The sequence below is a fragment of the Denticeps clupeoides genome, chromosome 14, assembly GCF_900700375.1.
Source record: "Denticeps clupeoides chromosome 14, fDenClu1.1, whole genome shotgun sequence".
Lineage (NCBI taxonomy): Eukaryota > Metazoa > Chordata > Actinopteri > Clupeiformes > Denticipitidae > Denticeps > Denticeps clupeoides.
This window is the reverse complement of record NC_041720.1, coordinates 6,925,966-6,949,463: the sequence shown is the minus strand read 5'-3', so window position 1 is coordinate 6,949,463 and position 23,498 is coordinate 6,925,966. Positions and strand designations below refer to the sequence as shown.

At 43.7% G+C, this 23,498-nt stretch overlaps 1 protein-coding gene across 3 annotated transcripts; it reads right to left on the bottom strand.

The window, feature by feature from the left end:
• Positions 1 to 288: 288 nt before the first annotated feature.
• grm1a (glutamate receptor, metabotropic 1a) lies at positions 289 to 21,952 on the bottom strand. Of its 3 annotated transcripts, none has more exons than XM_029002490.1 (9): positions 21,725 to 21,952; positions 14,117 to 14,938; positions 11,880 to 12,129; positions 9,359 to 9,594; positions 9,020 to 9,266; positions 8,749 to 8,920; positions 7,695 to 7,821; positions 5,822 to 6,761; positions 289 to 2,604 (listed from the first exon to the last, which is right to left on the bottom strand). In XM_029002490.1, the coding sequence occupies exons 2-9, from the start codon at positions 14,808 to 14,810 to the stop codon at positions 1,959 to 1,961; spliced, it is 3,312 nt and encodes a 1,103-aa protein (XP_028858323.1). In that variant the 5' UTR covers positions 14,811 to 14,938; positions 21,725 to 21,952; the 3' UTR covers positions 289 to 1,958. The 3 variants fall into 3 exon arrangements, with proteins under 3 accessions (XP_028858323.1, XP_028858324.1, XP_028858325.1); XM_029002491.1 differs by having other exon boundaries at positions 21,855 to 21,948; XM_029002492.1 differs by having other exon boundaries at positions 2,315 to 2,569.
• Positions 21,953 to 23,498: the final 1,546 nt, after the last annotated feature.

Below are 23,498 nucleotides of genomic sequence, written 5' to 3'. Positions count from 1 at the left end.
GATTAAATAAAGTTGGCCACAGTCTTGCTTGTTTGTTGCGACTGAAAGGTGCAAAAGGTCGAATGTCGACGTGAAATCAAAGTTGTTTACATTTATATTAAAAAAAGAGTTTAAACGGTTTATGATCATTTATGTTTAGATGGCATTGAATGGGCGTCTTCACAGCTCCGCTTGTTTTCCCAGGAATCCTTGGTCTTGTTATCTGGCAACTCCGTCCCTACCACACGGTTTAGTGCCTGTGAGCAAATCTCAAACCAATTTACATAAATGCACACCACCAGACAATGGTTTTGAAAACTTTTTTAACAGTTTAATCAAATGGCATCTATTTTGCTAAAATAATTTTATTTAGTCTCACACTAGGCTTAATTGAACCCTTTTGACATTACTAAGATTGTTTCTTTTTTACAGTTTAAGTCCTATACTTGCCACTTACATAATTAAAAGGTAGAAAATGACACCCAATAAAGGCAAGGGGGACAACAAATATCATTAAAAAAACAACAGGATGTGTTCCACAAAAATAAAATAAAATTAATGAAAATACTTAATTGGGATCATTTAAGCAAGCTGACATAATTGTCCAATAAGATAAGGAGGATTATTGTCCCTTTCTTTCATAACATGAAAGCCATTAAATAGACTGTAGTAATATTTAACTTGTTTATTTTACTACACAGTCTCTCTTGGCATAATCTATTCCTGTCCAAAAAATAAAAATCATGAAATTGGGTTAACAATTATTAGACTACTATTTGGAGCTTAACAAAAAATATACTGTAGCATCCTCCATTTAGTTCACTGCAAGTTACTTGAAAAATAACTGGTGGGCAGTAAAATTGGGGGCAAAGAGAGCAAAAAAGTACTGTACTGTACAACGTGTCTGTGGCCGACAACAGTCACAACAGTTTCTTCTCGTGAAAACACATACTGGTTCAATGTCTGGGGAGAGAACGCTACAGTAACTTCATTATAAGGCAAGAAGATACTATAAATGCTAGGAACAATTGAGCTACAATATGACTTAACAGCTTAATACATCTATAGATCTATAAAACATAATTCCTTGTTATAACTCTTTCACTGATTAGTCAAACTTACCCTAAATGCAACTAGAAGCCACTGATCCATTAAGTAAAAAATTGGCAAAAAAAAAAAAAAGTGCTCTTAACTTCATTAATTTTCTATTCAGCTTGAAAGCAAAACATTAAACATTGATAATATCTCTTCACAATTCTTTAAAACATATAAATATTTCACATTCTAATATTAGAAACATGTAGGCTACTGGAAAATCCAAACAGACTATCAGTGCAAAAGAGTCCTAAAGGCTGACAGACAAAATCCTCTAAAATTGCTCTTCCCTTAATCAGAAGTAGGCGGGCCAGAGAGAGACCCACCCACTCCGGTGTTTTATAAAACATACCAGTTTGCACAACAGTGACACACCATAGTAAACATTACAATCAAGTCATCCTCTGTGGAAATGATGCAGGAACAACCACTTTCACACATGTTTACACACACACACAACACACACACACACACAGCTGGCCCAGAATGTCAGGTGTTGGTGGAGAGGTGACTGAACTCAGACAAACAGGGAGGTCTAGAGAAGCAGCAAAGCGATTAGTAACTGATAATTACACTGTGTGTATGTCTGCACGGATGTGTGTGTGTGCATCTGTAGTGTGTGTGAGCAGTGTGTAAGGTTAAGTCCACATACGTCTCTCCATCCTCCCCTGCATGAGGAGTAGGTGACCTCTGACCTTTTGAAGTCTCTCAGAAAGGCAGGGCACCAACAATTCCATCTCTGTCTCTATGTCCTCTGCTTGTGATCACAATAATTATCCATCAGTTCACAGAGTAGTCAGTGTTTAGCAAGCAAATGAAACATAAATAAGTAAGTAAATAAATAAGTTGATTAATTGGTAAAGTGATTGAAATCATGCAAAGCCTCACAGTGTGGAGGAACTCTGCTTGCAGTTACCAAGGATGACAGGGGCAGAGGTCACAGCATCTGCGGAGCTGTGGCTGTTTCTGTGGGGGACAGGTGAGGAGATGTCTCTGAAAGGGGTGGGCGGTGTCAACAGGGCCATCTTACTCTGCGTCTCCTCCTCTACCCCACATAGAAAATCCTGCAAGAGATCATATTCCACTGGATCCATAAACCCTGTTTCATCCACAAACCCGCTGCCAGACATGGTTGGGGACAGCTGATTGGTCACTCCTGTCAGCTGGTCATCAGGGACAGCCTCAAAGGTGTGGTCAATGGAAATGTTAGTGATTAGAGTATTGATCAGTTCCCCCTCCTGCATCTCAGTGGTGCGGTCGGCCGGCTCTGAGGACGAATCAGATTGAAGCCTTCCCTCATCGTGGGCCGTACCATTCACATGTTGGGGTAGAGGCTGAGCCTTGTCGGAGGGCTGGAGATGAGGGGGGGGTGCGTGCGTGTTTGTGTTAGTCAGAGGTCTGATGATGGCTGTCTGACTCGTCGAGGCCTGCGGTCTCATCACACACACAGAGGGGCGTCGGGGTGGAGTCAGTTGGCTCATCTGTGGTCTGCCACCTGAGTCAGACCAGCACACAGACTTTCCATTAGAACTACGGGCGAGACAGAGACAACGTGTTACTCACTACAAGCGTCCTCATCATCAGTTACAACACACAGCCATTATCATCAGAGTTCATTAAAATGATGCCACACAATCAACATTATCATAGTAGCGGCCTCATTTACACTTTGCTTTAAAGTGCAATCTGTATCCAGATATGAACATCAGGGCAACAATCAATCCCTTAACATCTGGGTCTGCATTCCAAGACTTGTTCACCAATATCCCAGTACATCTTCTCCCTCACTGATGCCTTGTTCATTTCCCATATATTTATCTACAAGCAAACAAATTTGAAAGGGTGGTAGTAGCCTAGTGGGTAACACACTCGCCTATGAACCTGAAGACCCGGGTTCGAATCCCACTTACTACCATTGTGTCCCTGAGCAAGACACTTAACCCTAAATTGCTCCAGGGAGACTGTCCCTGTAACTACTGATTGTAAGTCGCTCTGGATAAGGGCGTCTGATAAATGCTGTAAATGTAAATGTAAATGAAAGAAGTATTGTATGTGATGCTCTTCTGCTAGTAATAGTGTGTGTGGCTCCTGTCTTCGTTATAGGTCGAATCTTTTTCATGTACATTTATTATCTTGTATGTAGGTCACTCTTGTGCTGAGGCACATACTCCACCAGACCTACAAAGGTGTCCTGTGGTATCTGGCACCAAGATGTTAGCAGCAGATCCTTTCATTCCTGTAAATTGGAGGTGAGGCTTCCATGGATTGGATTTGTCTTTCTACTAAATCCCACAGATGCGCAGTCGGATTAAGATCTGGGGAATTTCGAGGCTAAGTCAACACCTTCAGCTCTTTGTCATGTTTCTCAGCCCATTCTTGAAATGTGGTAGGGTGTTTTATCCTGCTGACAGAGGTCACTGCCATCAGAGAATTTGGAACAGCCACATGCATTCCAGGACCCAAGCTTTCCCATCGCCCAGAGCATCACACTGCCCCTGACAGCCTGCCTTCTTCCCATAATGCATCCTGCTGCCATCTCTTTCCCAGGTAAATGATGCACACAAACTCGGCCACAAGCTCTTTTCAAGAAGAAAATGTGATTCATCAAACTAGGCCACCTTCTCCCATTGCTTCAGGCTCCAGTACTGACATTCACACGGCCATTGTCAAACATTTTTGCTAAGCTGTAATAGACAATGTGTTGTGACACATTTCTACCATGACCAGTAATAAGGCTTTCAGCTAATTGTGCTTCACTAGAGTTTATCTTGCCTTCACTGCAGCAAGGAGTCTTGGGCACCCTTGACCTTGTTACTCGCTCATCGGCCGTTGTTCCTTCCGGCACTAACTGAACCTAACCGCCAAAACTAACTGCTGCATTTATAAAGACCTGCCATTTTTAAGGTCTTCTGCACATCATATTGTGTTCGCCACATCACCATGTTATTCTCTTCACATTTCACCTGATGTCTATATGTTTATCCCATTTACAATGCGAATGTACCTGGGATTAATTGAGCATTGATTCCCAATGCACAATATTTGGACACAGATAGCATTTAATGCAAAATTCAGCTAATCATGCAATATAAGGCAAGTAAATACAATTCTAAGAAATTCATATACATAGCCAATCAGTTCCTTCTTGTACAATCCATTTGTTAGTCGATAAAATTCTTGTAATGAATGCCTGATTCTGCAGTGACTGGGTAGCCAAGGTAACAGCAGCAGTTTCTTTTTTAACCATGGAAGAGAGTTTTTTTTTTCTATTTTCACACTTTCAACCCATCACAACTAGCCAATAAACCCCCACCACTGTCAGCCAGACCCCATCATATAATACTCAGCATAAGTCCTGGAGGGGGAGGACATGCACATGACTCCGATGCATGTGGAGTCAGACAAGTCGTGGCCCCAAGCATGGCCACAAGAATTCACCAGCACACTCAGCTCTGTCTCAACCCTATAGAGGCCACTTTCATACTGTGAAAGTTTTAACCATGTGTGTGAATAAACCAAAATCGCTGTGTAGAATGTGCTTCTTTAAATGACTGAAATAAGCTGACATACACAGATGCGTTTTAAGAAATCATGCGGGATGACTGAAGGAATTCCACCCAGTTGTGTTCCAAGTGAAGCCTGCCTACAGAGCCTGCCACAAATTAATAATTCTACTAAAAGCCATTGTCACGGTCTCACTCAGAACGTAATTCATTTGTAATCCAAACACATCTCACTCATATCTGCCTCCACCAGTGTGAAAGACACCATCAGCAGTTATTTTCCACTTGGCCGTGCCAGTCACCTTATTCCAGCAAGAGCAGTAAATATTGGTTTAAACAATGCAGGGAACAGGCATTTTCTTTAGAATTACAAGTATCAGCCGTCTTGCTTGCCCCTGGCCACCAAGCCAATATCTAAAATCAAATTTCCTAAAATATTACTGCAATTTTCTTGGATCACCATTCCAAACTATCTGAGAAACAGGCACCCTTCTGTCCATTTATTGAGTTAGAGAGGCAGAGAGCGAATAAGGAAGAGGAACAAGGGGGGTTGGGAGGAGCTGCCGGCTTTTCATACATACAGTATATGAGAACACGTCAAAACACGTGCAAAAGAAGAAGTCAGCTGACACACGCGCTATTCTTTACCCTCCCAATCTGAAATGCTGTCTCTCAGCCGCTCAGGGTAACTGGCCAGTTGCAATTCAGCAAGAAAGGGTGAAAAATAATGAAAAGACACTTCTGAGGAAGTGTCAGTGCCCTTCTCAGTCCAGGTGACTCTGATGATTTAGTGCTGTTCGCAGGCTAAAACTGGATACACGTAGTATTAGTAAGACGCTCAGTGAAAATTTAAGCACAAGAAAATAACACCAACATGAGTTCAGAACGTGCGAGACTCTCTCGTACCATTCAGAAAATTACCTCAGTGGAATAGATTACCAGGAAATACAAGAAACCACACAGTAACAATCAGCCTGAAATCACAGCTTACAGACAATTTGATCCGCTTTGTCTTTTATATCTTCTGTAATTGTGCTTTGTGCACAGCACCCCACTAAAGGTTTTATTCCCAATGGCTGTTCTTTTAACTGTATACTCAGGGACTGCAGAAATTCTCCTTCTTAGCGTTATACTTGTGCATCGTCCTTGAAAAATTAATCAATAAAACAGAAATCAACCAAGAATTACGTGTTCCATTTCAACTCTGTAAAATCGAAGAAATGATTCTGCATTCTGTGACTCACTTGGCACTGCCGGTGGCATTGTTGTCCTTCTTCCTGCGAAACATGTTAAGGATGCTGTTGCTGCGGCGACAGGCGACCTTGCCGTCGCCCACGTGCATGCGGACCACGTCCGAGGTGGTGAAGGCGCTGCGAACGTTGCGCTCAGGCTTGGCAATGATGATGTACATCTTAGGAGTAAACATGCAGCCCAGCGCCACGGTAACGCTGAGGCTCACGGAAAAGCATGTGGTGATTATTTTGTAGTTGGAGCCGAAGTAGATTGGCACGAAGGCCAGCCAGATGATGCATGTGGTGTACATGGTGAAGGCGATGTATTTGGCCTCGTTGAAGTTGGCGGGGACGTTGCGCGTCTTGAAGGCGTAGTATGTGCAGCTGAGGATCAGCAGGCCATTGTAGCCCAGAGGTGCCACCATACCCACGTTACTGGTGTTGCAGATGAGGTAGACCTCGCTTATGGAGGGGTAGGACCGGACGGGCTCGGGCGGCTCCAGAATGATGAGCGTGACCTCGAGGGTGAGCTGGATGCTGATGAGGATGAACGCGATGACCACCTGTGCCCAAGCGCTCATGAAGCGCGGCTTCCGGGTGCAGATCTTTTTCTTGCTGCCAGCCAAGATGCGCGCGATACGGTTGGTCTTGGTCACCAAGGCGGAGTAGCACATGGCAGACGACAGGCCCACCAGGAGGCGCTGCAAGTAGCACGACGCCACAGTGGGCCTTGCGATTAGTGTGAATGGGCACACGTAGCCCAGGAAGATCCCTGCTAGGATGATGTAGCACAGCTCCCGGCTTGATGACTTCACCACGGGCGTGTCACGGTACTGAATAAAGATGAATGTGACAAAAAGTGTCACTAGGATACCAAGGCAGGAGAAGACCACAGCGACAATGGACTCCGCACTGCTCCATTCCAAATACTTCAGTGGAAGAGGCTCGCAGACTGAGAGAAAGAGAGAGAAGGGCGAATAAGGGCCAGATGAGGAAGTGAGAGTGGAAGACAGTGGGTTATGAAATTACAGGGTAAAGGTGCAATGTGTAAAATTTCTAGGCTAAAAGGTTTAAAGATTAATTCAAATGACAGACGTAATTTAGCTGAAGTTAGCATAACTGCAACACGAGGAAGTGTGTACGGTAGCATCTAGACAGCTCAGATCTACAAAGAAGAGGGAGAGGGAGAAAGAGTTGGCATCGTGTCAGCAAGTGAGCCGTACAGACTGGCCGATCTGCCCTGATTTCTTCGCGCATGTGGAGAACGAATCGGGCATGCGACACAGATCGCTTACTGACAAATGCAACAACGACTCGCCCTCCCCATCATGCACCGCAGCCACAAGTTCCTCGTTGTGTCCTCCTTCCAACACTGTTCCCTGTCTCTGACTAGGTGTGAGCTGGGCATCATTAGTCTCGCAGTAACAATGTGTAGGAAACACGGGTGCAAGTGTGGTTAAAATAACGGATGCCACATGTAAGTATGCAGCATTATTAGTTTTCTGTTGTTTACCATGATTGAGGTCCTTATTAGGAGTAGACAGTGAATAGGGGGGAATAGAGGCGAACAGCTAATTGGTGGAATACTGTCCCTTGTTTTGTGGGGGATAGATTCGTCAGCTGTCAAAATCGTTCACCCTGCACCTTTAAGTAGGCCATTTTAAACAAGGACAAGAATGGTAACAAAAATGGGGTGAATGCATACATCGGCAGACTTACAGATAGATGCCTCTGCTGCAGATCCTAATGACGATGCATGGACAAATGATCGGACAGATGGATGGATGAGATGGCTGTGGTTGGTTGAGCAGTTCGAGGGACAGTGGGAAGCAAAAATAAATGGATGAATGGATGCATGAATGGATGAACAGACTAGTTTTCCTACATTCTAGTTCACTGTCAGGCCACCAGCCGAGCTCGCAGGCTTTGCAGGTGAACTCGTCCTGGACAATCTCGTTGTCCTTACAGCTGGTGCAGATCCAGCAGCAGCTCACTTCCCCTTTACGGATCACCTAACATAGGGTCAAAGGTCAATAGTTCACCATCTGCGCCTGCTTTAGCATCTATTGTCTGAACAAAAACAGATAGCCGGGGTGTTAGACGGGCAAAATCTCACTCATCGTCTTACTGCAGAAAACATTCAGGAGAGAAGACAGACACATCACCATTTCAAATTCATTCTACACAGAAAACCACAACAACAATTCAAATGGACCAGAGATGTTTATTATCTTTTCACAAGCAAGATGATTTCACAGAAGCGTAAGGGTGACCTTTTCCCAGACTTTTCCAGGACATTTTCAGAGACAGCACTGTTGTGAAAAGGGCTATCCCTGAACCAGCGGGCAATGTTGCATATTATCACATAGCGGTTCTGTCACTGAAAATGCCCTGGAACAGTTTTGGAAAATGAAAGAGTCTTTCTACTCACTTTATTTAAATGAATTTGCATGAAGATTATCTGTGCTTCATTGAGCACATGGTGTCATTGTAAGTTGTGGGTTTGTGTGTGTGGAGTGTGCATGCTGTCCGTGTGTTGTCCTCCGGCTTCCTCTAGGAACTCACTAAATGGATTGACGGCTCTAAATTGGCTGTAGCTGTGAACAAGTGTGTGGATGGTGTGTGCACCCTGTGGTGGGTTGGCACCCCACCCTGTGTGTGTGTCCCAAAGTCCCAGGATGGGCAAAGGCACCCACGGACCTGATGTGGATTTTGTGGTTATAGATATCAAGTGTATCTGTGCTGAAAAATGTGTGCTTCACTATGAAACATCTTCAATAAGCTCATAGTTTCTCCAAATCATTGCAGAAGTGTCAAGAACTTTCCCATCTCTGTATGATTTCCATTTTTTGTCCGGATTCCATGAACCAGCACCACAGACATTTCCACACACGTTGTACACACACACACACACACACCTCAAACTCTGTCCCACTCACCTTGATCTGGCCTCTGGAGCAGGGTTCGCTGCAGACAGAGCGCACCATCCTGCTGTTGTTCATCAGCAGCTTGTCGTCATCTATCTGCAGCACACCCTCCTGCCAAGAGCCCACGTTGATGTAGTCATAGCGACCAGTCGACTCCACGTATTGCAGGTTCATGATGTCGTACCTGAGAGGGGGCGTCAGTGGCAGAACCACACACTCAACAAATGTGCCAAGCCTCACGATCCAGAGCACACACACACACACACACCGAGACCAACATTACCTGCCAGGCGTGTCTCCATTCTCATCAAAGTACACCTCTTCGCCTGTCACCCCTGTGAAGGAGGTTTTGAGCAGATAGTCCAGAAGTGCTCGCCCATCGATGGGCTGCATAGCGTCGCACAGGCCCTCATACCCAGGACACAGTGCTTCATGCATGCCATGCAGCCCATGAGCCATGGAGTAGATGGCATTGATCACAAAGCCCATCTTACTGTCCTGAACATAGTTCTCCTGCAAGCTCTCATTTCCTGTGTTCACAAAAAAACAGCATTGAAAATACTGTGTATTTGAAAGAGTTTGAAAAACTCTTTAGTTGCTTCAGAATGGTTGTATATGATACCTGTGCAAATCCTTTTGAAGTTGAAGTTCTCGTGTGGGTGACCAGGGATCCGGCATTGGAAACGATGCTGCCAGAACTCAGGGAACCACGGGTTCCTTGTATTTGTGTCCAAACGCAGACGCAGGAAGTAGTCGTCAAATGTCCTAACTTCCTCGGTGTGCAGCTTCATGGTAATCCCTCCCTCAGCCTCCTGGCCGTACCCCTCTACAACTTCATTGCGGTCCGCCCAGCCATCACTAAAAGGGATAGGGGAGGAGGGCTGGTTATAAAAATGGCTTCTCATCCAAGGTTATTGGTGTTAGATTTAGATTGCACAGCCCTTTTACCCCAAATCCATTTGGGGTAAAACTTTTACCCCAAAAGAATGAGCAGGCAAGCACAAATTACTATGTAATAAATGGAGACGAGGAGCTCTTGGACCTAATGGGTCCTCAAGGTGATGTCTCATTCCACTGTGACACCACCAACCACGCTACGGAACACATTGGTTCGAATGGAGCATACATCTTTATTTCTGAGTTGATGGGTTTATGCTGAGCAGTCACTGCATATGTCTGCAACAGTGAAAGTGAGTATCTAGTTGAGGTCTTTGAACAACAGGGTGTGCCATTTTAGGTTGGCCAAAAGTCATCTTTAAGGGTTTCACTGTAAATGGTGGAAGATCTGTAAAGAGGGCATTGCAGGAACCAAGCTGATTGAAATATTTGTCCCACCATTAACACATGGCATGTCAGGGCTTATTATATAACACAAATTAATTTTTCAGTTAAGTCAGACTCCAAAGAGTACATCATCATCCCATCAAAATCGTCCCTGTGTCTGAGCGTGTCTGTGACAAAAGTTTGTGGCCTCCTCTTGTGCCCAGTCTTTCTTAAGGCTTTCAGACACACTTTGTTTTGGTTTCCACGGTAAAATATGTAGAAAAACTGTCTCTATGGTGATAGTGCTCACCGTGACAACCATCTCACACATGGGAGTAAAAATCCAGAGGACAGTGGCTGTTTTTAACACACACAAACATACACACACACTCCATCCATGTGTGTCTTTGTGTGTTTTTAACCGCAACTAAGCAAACTAGTTCTTTTTACCGCTACATTCGTCTTCACTTCAGACTTGAGTTGAATTTTATAGATAAACTGTACCGTGATTGTCAAGGTCAGGAAAAATACATTCAGCAATACTCAGCAGTACGGCATGAATGAACTGTAAATATGAACAGCAGAAGATTTGACAGCATACAGAATCAAATACATCATTGTAATCTTGATTGCCACTCCTTTTTGTCACTCTGTCATACAAGTGCCATGCATTCTTGACTCTTGGGCCTGGGTTTTTCACTGACCCCGACTGTGTTCACCCGTGTTTGGATGCCTCATTTTTCTCTGTCAATAACACCCCATTTGTCTGAGTACATTAGCAATACTGCCTGGATTTGGGATGCCGTTGACCCTCATAGATTGTTTAGGTTTTTTTCATATACTTTGTTCTCTTAAAATAAAGTCGTATTAAATAATGTGTTTCACTTGTGCCTTCCCTACCACATGGCAGGGTGGCAATGTCTTCAGATTATTTTATCTGAAAGCTAATTAGCTGGGAGCGGTTGAAACATACAAATTGTGCTCAGTGCTTCTTTAATTTGCAGTAATGTTGCAGACATGCAGTGTGAACTTGATGTGATGGCGCCGAATGTGCCCCCTCCACCGTTCCCTAGGAACAAAAGCAAATATCACAGCACTGTTTCCAGTTTTTCAATATGAGCTTCACATCATTCCTTAGCTGAGTATATCAGGTTAAAAGTTGTGTTTTACAAAGCCTTGCTTTTGCAGCTAAAACTGAGACGGAAGTTCAATTGTCAAATGACATCACACGTTCATTTGCCTATTCATTTGGTACTGTATATAATTTTGTCACTATACTGACCAATGGAGAGATGATCTTAGACTAAAACGGTTTACAGCATAAGGGAGAAAGAATCAAGCAAATAAATACATTTCTAGGAAATTTTTCCTAAAATAAAAATTGGGACAATGAGCAGGACAAAGAATGCTGTTCAGTGACTGGTTGTTGGGTATGTGGCATACACCATTTACCTGTGTTGAGAACAGAATTTGTATAGCTAAGCCACCAGAACCTATATGTAAAAAGCAATGAAGTTGCTGAACATTGTTTGAAAATCATTCATCTGGACCAGAATGTGAGTGAATGTGTGACTGTGAAGTGTGAGTGTGCATGTGAGTCAATTTGTATTTGTATTAAAGTGTTTGTATGTATGAGTGAGTAGGTGTGTGTGAAAGAGAGTGGGATAATGTGTGTGTGTATGTGTATGTACAGTGCCAGGCCTATCAGCTCTGCTCTGCTTGTCTAAGGCTTTATAAATGGATCTGAAATTTTCTCTACATGTGGACAGGCTGATTACACTCCTCATCACTCACCCATTAACACATACACACATACACTGTTTCATACTCAATAAGCTACACACACATTAACCCAGATTGCTCAGCCACACTGCTGTTACCTGCCAATGAGGAGAAACTCTCCGGAGACACCCCTGCGCTTCATGGCCATGAGGAGGCCGCGTACAGTCATGCCCTCGCAGAAACACACCACCACCCGTGCTTTGGGCAGTCGTTCCCGCAGCTTCCGCAGCAGCCGGTCGAACTGCCGTTCGCCCGCGTTACTGTAGATCTTGTCGGAATGGGCAATGCACAGCCCTTCTTCCGCTGCCAGCTCCTTAAAGGCCTCCATTCCGCTCTCGCCGTAGTTACCTACACACCATTCAGAACAACAAAACAACAAAAAGTAAAAAAGAATTCCAACCTAAGACTCAGTTTGAATTTTAATAGATATTTCCGAACTTTTTATCTGATCCGTTACTGCTACATACAAATGCTAATTATGCTAACAGTACATGGTACTGCTATTATAGGATTTAAATGGTGTATAATGTTTGTGTTGGTTGTGTTGTATATGGCTACTGTCACACTAGCTAGGTGTATCCGTTAGTTCCATATAAAGGTTGTGTCTTTAATAAGTGCTGACTGTGTTGTGCTCTCTGCTACATTCCATTTCCCTTCAAAGTTCAGAGGGAGGAGTAAAATGGCCGCCCGGCCCTATTAACAGTGTGCTAAAATACTTGAATATCTCTTTAAACCTGGGATCCCAGTTGTAGCTCTTGGCTACACCAAAATTAGCTACTCTACCCCGTACTATTTGGCACTGCAGAGTAGCCTTTTGCAGAATGAATTTTAGGTCACCTTGCAAAGAAATTCACTCTCTCTCGTTCTCTCTTTCCTGCTCACACACACACACATTCCTTATAGCACTAAAACACACAGGCCTACTATAACCAGTTCACCAAGAACAGATTTTGTCCTCTCCTCCTCAAGCATTCTAACCATAAAACACTGTATATCAATTTCAGTTCTTTAATCATTTCTCATAAGTGTGTGACCTGAGAGTGCGGTGTGAGAAACTAATGTCTGGACTTTTTTAACTGGCCATTTAACTAGACAGGTTTGGTGAAAATATTTAGCATTTTTGCATTTGTCATATTCAGATTTATGTTTGGTGATTCTGAATGAATGTTCCAAATCTTTTATTAAAAAACACCATCAATTACTGCAAGGGAGTAATGCGAACAACCTCTTCAGCACATCAGACCTCTACCTGCTGTGAGGCCGAATGAGGCAGATAAGGTAAGTCAACTCAGACTCAAGGTATTACGATAACAAGCATAAGACAGAAAGGTCCCTTGTTCCATTTTTCCTATCAGCCTCAGGCAACTAGTATTTCTGAAGTGATAATAACATGTTATAATTCTGGCTATGCATCTTGAACTAATGATGAGCTTTTTCATGTCCGCAGACCGGTGCAGTCAGCTGTAACCTGTTCTCTTCCAAGAATTAGCTATTTTATCATCATTATACAGTATATCACATTACAGGTCATGCTGCTTGCTCCTAACCCATCTGGCGCATGTCACCTGACCCCCTGATGACATCATCACACATCATGATTTATCACCATCATGTTGACTGGACATATCAATCACTGACAACTGTCATTCAAACCCTAGATGTCAATCAAACCGCTGGGTATAATCTAAAAACAGAACAGGGCTAAAGATATCATGCCGCCGGGGCACAAGTTGAACCATAAACACATACACAGAGAGAGGAAGAGACGGGAAGATGGCAAGGAGAAAGTTTTTATCTTTATAATACAGAAGTAATAGAACAACAATTCATTAACAGGGTGATTTGGTGGTATATTGCTCTTGGATTCATACGGCAAATCTAACAATTATTATGAAGAGAGAAGGCAAAAAAATTCACCATTCATACTGTATAGAAAAAATCTCAAAATCAAAAATAGAAAACTTGCCATTTGTTGCATTTTCTAAATTCCACCCCAAGCATGTGTAATTAGACAGTAAAACCAACTTAATAAGGTTCAGTTTAACTGTCATTACTGTGCTTATTGTAGACGATGCCTTAGCGAGACACATTATAGGTTCAGTCCTCCTTTAGCCAAATAGGGTTTAGTGTGTTGACCAGAAACATAATGGCAGTAGCAGCATAGGTAAGAGTGGGGATTGCACGTCATGACCCGGACTTTGTGGTTAAGTGGGCTCCATTGATTTTTAGGGCCATACAATGACCTCTGACCCCCGGAGCATTTGCAATATTGTCATGTGCGTATGTGTATTCCTGTGCATTCTGCACGTTGTGTGCGTGTGTATGCATTCCTTACCCTCTGTGTGTACTGCTGACACATAGGTCCAGTTGTACCGCTTGACAATGTCCAGCATGGCCCGCGCCTGCAGTGTGTCCGACGGAACCACGCGCAGGAAGTAGCGGTAGAGTGTCTTGTCGCTCAGGTCCATGCTGGTGGCACTGTAGGCGATCTGGGGGATGTTGAAGAGCTGCAGCAAGTTCTGCACCTGGATGGCCACTGAGCTGGAGCCTGGGCCAATCACGCCTGCGATGGCCTTTTTGGTGGCCGCCGCCTGGCTGGGGGAGGCGTTCTCGGCACACCACCTGTTGGCGGCGCTGTTGGGGTCGTCGCGGATGGATATGAGGGAGTCGCGAATGAACTCAATGCTCTGTTCCAACGCCACAGATGAGTGCCAGCATGAGTCGCGGATCTCGCAGCCCAGCGTGATGTTCGGCAAAATGTCCGGGTCGGCATTGATACGGTCGAGCGTGTAGAACATCGCTTCCACTCGCTGGATGCCATACTGCTCACGCACCTCACCGCACTTCCGCTCTGCAACGCGCTCCGCCGACGGCTGATGGTGCACGGAGAACAAGGCGCCAATGATGACATCACCGTCCATACGAGCAACTAAGCGTGCCGTTGGGGTGGGCACAGAGAGGGCAGCAGGGAAGACAAGGAGTGCGAAGAGGAGCAGCCGGGCACAGGAGTTGACACAGGGATGGGCCATGCCAACCTGCAGCAGGCACAGACCCAGATCAGCTCAGGAGGGACTGGGAGTGCCTGCCAACCTCAGAGCAGCGGGCAAGATCCTAATGAAACCACCCTGGGTCTTGAAAAGCACACACCAACCCGCACCTGCCATAGAGAAAACAGAATTCAACACACCCATACACACAAAATTACAAAATACAACACACACCGACCAGCACCTGCCATAGAGAAAACAGGTTTCAACACACCCATACACACAAAATTACAAAATACAACTCACACCAACCAACACCTGCCATAGAGAAAACAGGTTTCAACACACCCATACACACAATTACAAAATACAACACACACCAGCCAGCACCTGCCATAGAGAAAACAGAATTCAACACACACATACACACAAAATTACAAAATACAACACACACCAACCAACACCTGCCATAGAGAAAACAGGTTTCAACACACCCATACACACAAAATTACAAAATACAACACACACCAACCAGCACCTGCCATAGAGAAAACAGGTTTCAAAATACCCATACACACAAAATTACAAAATACAACACACACAACCCAACACCTGCCATAGAGAAAACAGAATTCAACACACACATACACACAAAATTACAAAATACAACACACACCAACCAACACCTGCCATAGAGAAAACAGGTTTCAACACACCCATACACACAAAATTACAAAATACAACACACACCAACCAGCACCTGCCATAGAGAAAACAGGTTTCAAAATACCCATACACACAAAATTACAAAATACAACACACACAACCCAACACCTGCCATAGAGAAAACAGAATTCAACACACACATACACACAAAATTACAAGATACAACACACACCAACCAACACCTGCCATAGAGAAAACAGGTTTCAACACACCCATACACACAAAATTACAAAATACAACACACACCAACCAGCACCTGCCATAGAGAAAACAGATTTCAACACACCCATACACACAAAATTACAAAATACAACACACACCAACCAGCACCTGCCATAGAGAAAACAGGTTTCAAAATACCCATACACACAAAATTACAAAATACAACACACACAACCCAACACCTGCCATAGAGAAAACAGAATTCAACACACACATACACAAAATTACAAAATACAACACACACCAACCAGCACCTGCCATAGAGAAAACAGGTTTCAAAATACCCATACACACAAAATTACAAAATACAACACACACAACCCAACACCTGCCATAGAGAAAACAGGTTTCAAAACACCCATACACACAAAATTACAAAATACAACTCACACCAACCAGCACCTGCCATAGAGAAAACAGGTTTCAACACACCCATACACACAAAATTACAAAATACAACTCACACCAACCAGCACCTGCCATAGAGAAAACAGGTTTCAACACACCCATACACACAAAATTACAAAATACAACACACACCAACCCGCACCTGCCATAGAGAAAACAGATTTCAACACACACATACACAAAATTACAAAATACAACACACACCGACCAGCACCTGCCATAGAGAAAACAGATTTTAACACACCCATACACACAAAATTACAAAATACAACACACACAAACCAACACCTGCCATAGAGAAAACAGGTTTCAAAACACCCATACACACAAAATTACAAAATACAACACACACCAACCAGCACCTGCCATAGAGAAAACAGATTTCAACACACCCATACACACAAAATTACAAAATACAACACACACCAACCAGCACCTGCCATAGAGAAAACAGATTTCAACACACCCATACACACAAAATTACAAGATACAACAAACACCAACCCGCACCTGCCATAGAGAAAACAGGTTTCAACACACCCATACACACAAAATTACAAAATACAACACACACCAACCAACACTTGCCATAGAGAAAACAGATTTCAACACACCCATACACACAAAATTACAAAATACAACACACACCAACCAGCACCTGCCATAGAGAAAACAGATTTCAACACACCCATACACACAAAATTACAAGATACAACAAACACCAACCAGCACCTGCCATAGAGAAAACAGGTTTCAACACACCCATACACACAATTACAAAATACAACACACACCAACCAACACCTGCCATAGAGAAAACAGATTTCAACACACCCATACACACAAAATTACAAGATACAACACACACCAACCAACACCTGCCATAGAGAAAACAGGTTTCAACACACCCATACACACAAAATTACAAAATACAAGTCACACCAACCAACACCTGCCATAGAGAAAACAGGTTTCAACACATCCATACACACAATTACAAAATACAACACACACCAACCAACACCTGCCATAGAGAAAACAGATTCAACACACCCATACACACAAAATTACAAAATACAACACACACCAACCAACACCTGCCATAGAGAAAACAGATTTCAACACACCCATACACACAAAATTACAAGATACAACACACACCAACCAACACCTGCCATAGAGAAAACAGATTTCAACACACCCATACACACATAATTACAAAATACAACACACACCAACCAGCACCTGCCATAGAGAAAACAGGTTTCAACACACCCATACACACAAAATTACAAAATACAACACACACCAACCAGCACCTGCCATAGAGAAAACAGGTTTCAACACACCCATACACACAATTACAAAATACAACACACACCAACCAACACCTGCCATAGAGAAAACAGATTTCAACACACCCATACACACAAAATTACAAGATACAACACACACCAACCAACACCTGCCATAGAGAAAACAGGTTTCAACACACCCATACACACAAAATTACAAAATACAACTCACACCAACCAACACCTGCCATAGAGAAAACAGGTTTCAACACATCCATACACACAATTACAAAATACAACACACACCAACCAACACCTGCCATAGAGAAAACAGATTTCAACACACCCATACACACAAAATTACAAAATACAACACACACCAACCAACACCTGCCATAGAGAAAACAGATTTCAACACACCCATACACACAAAATTACAAAATACAACACACACCAACCAACACCTGCCATAGAGAAAACAGATTTCAACACACCCATACACACATAATTACAAAATACAACACACACCAACCAGCACCTGCCATAGAGAAAACAGGTTTCAACACACCCATACACACAAAATTACAAAATACAACACACACCAACCAGCACCTGCCATAGAGAAAACAGGTTTCAACACACCCATACACACAATTAAAAAATACAACACACACCAACCAGCACCTGCCATAGAGAAAACAGATTTCAACACACCTATACACACAAAATTACAAAATACAACACACACAAACCAACACCTGCCATAGAGAAAACAGGTTTCAACACACCCATACACACAAAATTACAAAATACAACACACACCAACCAACACCTGCCATAGAAAGAACAGGTTTCAAAATACCCATACACACAAAATTACAAAATACAACAAACACCAACCAGCACCTGCCATTGAGAAAACAGGTTTCAACACACCCATACACACAAAATTACAAAATACAACACACTTCAACCAACAAGTGCCATAGAGAGAAGAGGTTTCAACACACCCATACACACAAAATTACTAAATACAACACACAACAACCAACACCTGCCATAGAGAAAACAGGTTTCAACATACCCATACACACAATTACAAAATACAACACACACCAACCAACACCTGCCATAGAGAAAACAGATTTCAACATACCCATACACACAAAATTACAAAATACAACACACACCAACCAACTCCTGCCATAGAGAGAAGAGGTTTCAACACACCCATACACACAATTACAAAATACAACACACACCAACCAACACCTGCCATAGAGAAAACAGGTTTCAACACACCCATACACACAAAATTACAAGATACAACAAACACCAACCAGCACCTGCCATAGAGAAAACAGATTTCAACACACCCATACACACAATTACAAAATACAACACACACCAACCAACACCTGCCATAGAGAAAACAGGTTTCAACACACCCATACACACAAAATTACAAGATACAACAAACACCAACCAGCACCTGCCATAGAGAAAACAGGTTTCAACACACCCATACACACAAAATTACAAAATACAACACACTTCAACCAACAAGTGCCATAGAGAGAAGAGGTTTCAACACACCCATACACACAAAATTACTAAATACAACACACAACAACCAACACCTGCCATAGAGAAAACAGGTTTCAACATACCCATACACACAATTACAAAATACAACACACACCAACCAACACCTGCCATAGAGAAAACAGATTTCAACATACCCATACACACAAAATTACAAAATACAACACACACCAACCAACTCCTGCCATAGAGAGAAGAGGTTTCAACACACCCATACACACAATTACAAAATACAACACACACCAACCAACACCTGCCATAGAGAAAACAGATTTCAACATACCCATACACACAAAATTACAAAATACAACACACACCAACCAACTCCTGCCATAGAGAGAAGAGGTTTCAACACACCCATACACACAATTACAAAATACAACACACACCAACCAGCACCTGCCATAGAGAAAACAGGTTTCAACATACCCATACACACAAAATTACAAAATATAACACACACCAACCAGTACCTGCCATAGAGAAAACAGGTTTCAACACACCCATACACACAAAATTACAAAATACAACACACACCAACCAACACCTGCCATAGAGAAAACATATTTCAACACACCCATACACACAAAATTACAAAATACAACACACATTACAAACACCTGCCATAGAGAGAACAGATTTCAACACACCCATACACACAAAATACAACACACAGCAACCAACACAGGCCATAGAGAGAACAGGTTTTAACACAAAATTACAAACACTTTTAATTATTTGACAAAATCACATGCAACTTAACATCATTAATAATAATGCATACTGCAAAGATACCTTAACGAATTTAATGCAGTGAAGGTAATAAATGTCCTATTTATTCATAACCAAAAATGCCCGGCTAGCTAAAAGTGCCCGGCTAAAAAGTGCCCGGCTAGCTCAGTCGGTAGAGACTCTTAATCTCAGGGTCATGGGTTGGAGCCCCACGATGGGTACCTTTGGGGCAGTGGTGGCCTAGCGGTTAAGGAAGCGGCCCCGTAATCAGAAGGTTGCCGGTTCGATTCCCGATCCACCAAGGTGCCACTGAGGTGCCACTGAGCAAAAGCACCGTCCCCACACACTGCTCCCCCACCGCTTGTCATGGCTGCCCACTGCTCACTCAGGGTGATGGGTTAAATGCAGAGGACAAATTTCACTGTGTGCACTGTGTGCTGTGCTGCTGTGTATCACAAGTGACAATCACTTCACTTTCAAAGATAGCTTTGCATGCACTGACTGATTACAAAACTTAATTTTCATTTACATTTACTGCATTAACTGGGTTAAAAAAAACAGCCTGTGAGGAACCAAATCTACAGCGCATCTCAAACACACTGGACCGGAGCAGTGGGTAGGCTGTAACCGGGTCCCTCGGGGCACATAGCCCTGGGCACTTAGAAATGCAGCTCACAGATGTGAGTCATGTGACTCATCCACCACTTTCACCAAGCATCTAATGACCCAGTTGTAACAAAACCCACCTCGCTTCTGAACCGACTCGCCAGTGTCCCGCAGCACTTGTTTAGCACGCAGAATTAAACTGTTTTTTTTTTTTCATGCAGTAGTTTTGTTTGAAAATATTACGCTTGCAGGTGTCTCCAACTTCACTGCGTGGACCTGACCATCTCTATGCTTAAGAGGAGCCTGCAGCCTGAAATTAATGCTCCTTCTTGTTCCATATCAGTTTTAGCAATGGTTTTAAAAAAATAATAGCATACAAGCCATTTCTATTAGTTGAATTTATTCAGTCTTTTCTAGTCCCACACCCAGCAGTAATACTACTTTAACTATCATCAACATAATAACCTATTCTAATACTATTCTAGTATTTCTGTACATCTCATATACATTTTCAGGATATTTACGTTTTCTCGAGAAGGGATCAACGCCCTCAAAAGTGCCTCAGACAGCAGACCGATGCAAATGAACCGGCCAATCAGAGCGTCGGAATAAATGACTCAGCCAATCACAGGCGCGCTGTACGCTTCCGTTGTCATGGCAATTAGCGTGTCTTCTTGTTACGTTAACCGTGTCTCCTGTGCAAATGAATTAGCTTGTTGATTAGCCAGTTAACATCACAAAATGAAAAAAAAAAGAAAAAGTCACACAGCTGGTGTCTGAAAAGCAAACAAGCCGTAAATACATTTAAATGATGGCGCCTAAAACCCAGGCGTGTGACCAGAACCAGAACAGACCAGAACCGGGTCCGGGGTTTCGGTGGGAAACCGGTGAAGTCCGCGAGAGGCCGTGAAGGAACAGAAGTGGCCCAGAGACGGGGTGACCCAGAAATCATTTTTAGTTGTTTGCCGCGTTCCCATTGGTCTCGGTGTCCCTGTAAAGTCCCCATTAAACCGCACGTGGCTGAAAGTGGTGAAATAAAACGTGAAAACGTGCACGAATTCGTGGTTAATTGACGAGGCAGGTCAAGACTTTTCCCGCCTCTGGCCGAACTCGGCGCGGGAACTTTGGGTGTTCTAATAGCAATAAAATTGGAGCAAAAAATCGCGTGATTATGAAGATAGCATTCCTGTATTTACACGACGACCCCACACCTACACTGCCTGAAAGCCGCACTCCTCTCGGCGGCTGAGGATGAGGATGGCGAAGGAGCCCGTTGGCCAACCAGCTGACCCACATAAGTGCGGACCCCACTCTCGTGGATCCGTGAAACGCAGAACCCGCGTGAACGGAGGGCACGGGTACCTGCCGCGAACCGACGTCGCCCCGGTCCTCCCGGTTCAGGGCTGCTCGCGACGCGGCGTCAACTTCCCTCGCGTCTCGGCGCGTCTGGCCGCACGCACATCTGCGTGGGGAGAAGGGGGATGCGGGCTACCTGGGCGACGGGGACGAGCGAGGCATCTTCATCCCCAGCAGCTTCCAGCGTCCTGTGCCGAGTCTCGCGCTGCAATGCTAGAGTTCGAATCGAGACGCGTGCGCGCACACACACACACACACACACACACACACACACACGCGCGCGGTGTCTCTATAGCTATCCCTCTCCCTCCCTCCCTCTCTCTCTCTCTCTCTCTGCTTAATTCCAGCGTCTCTCTATCACGACACAATAAATAGACAGGGACCCTGGTGGATGTAGATCATGAAAGGTGAACATTTTATAGGTCTGATGATGATTCATTAATGTGCGCGTGATGAGGCAACATATAAAATTCTGTCGGGTTTAGATTAGACGTCTTCATTACAAGTACGGCAAGATAATGTTTGAAGCAAACCAGCAGATGCACATTAAAACTTTGTCTGACAAAGATAAATAAAACGAATAAAGTAATATTAAATGGAGACAAAGGTCTAGAATGTTTACATTATAAGCAGTGAGTGAATGTGCAGGTAAGATGATGATCAGTCTATTCGGTGGGACCAGGGATATATGTAAGAGCACCGTCCCGTTGCACTTACATCCATCATGAGGAAGTGCTTCGAGAGGCTGGTCATGAAACACATGAAGCCCTGCTGCCCTCCACCCTGGACCCACCTCAATTTGCCTATCGTTCGAACCGCTCCGAGGACGATGCCATCGCCACCGCCATCTGACCCTCACCCACCTGGACAATAAGGACACATATTGCTGAATGCATGAATGCTGTTCATAGACATCAGTTCAGCATTCAACACGATCAATCCTCAGCACCTGATTGTGAAGCTGAGCCTGCCGGGCCTGAACATCTCCCTCTGCAACTGGATCTTGGACTTCCTGACTGAGAGACCTCAGTCTGTCCAGATCTCCACCACCACACTAATGACTGGAGCTCCTCAGGGCTGTGTGCTCAGTCCAGTGCTGTTCATTCCAATTCACCCTGCTGACCGACGACTGTGCAGCGATGCACAGCTCCAACCACATCATCAAGTTCGCTGATGACAAGACCACGGTGGTCACGAACAATGAGTCAGCTAACAGAGAGGAGATGCAATGACTGACGGACTTGTGTAAGGTCAACAATCTGTTTCTGAATGTGGACAAAATGAAGGACATGAATGTTGTCTTCAGAAGAGAATGGAGGGAGCACTCTCCACTGAACATCAACGGATCTTGTGTGGAGATCGTCAAGGATACAAAGTACCTCTCCTGGAATCTCAATACCAGCTTAACAGCCAAGAAAGCCCAGCATCTCTACTTCCTGCGGAGTCTGAAGAAAGCCCATCTCCCACCACCCATCCTCACCACCTTCTACAGAGGGACCATTGAGAGCATTCCGTACCAAAGAATTCAGGCCTTTACTGTCAGCCTATGTAATACTTTCTTTCCACAGGCCATCAGACGCCTGAACACTCAGGGACTCACTCCTCTGGACTGACACACACACACACACACACACTTGAACTACCTCTGTTATATTGTAATATTATCTATCTGTAATATTATCTATTAATGCACTGTTACATTTTGCACAGCAATATTTGTATGATTTTACTTTGCACATTTATTATTCATTTCATCCATTTGAGATGTCTGTCTCATTGT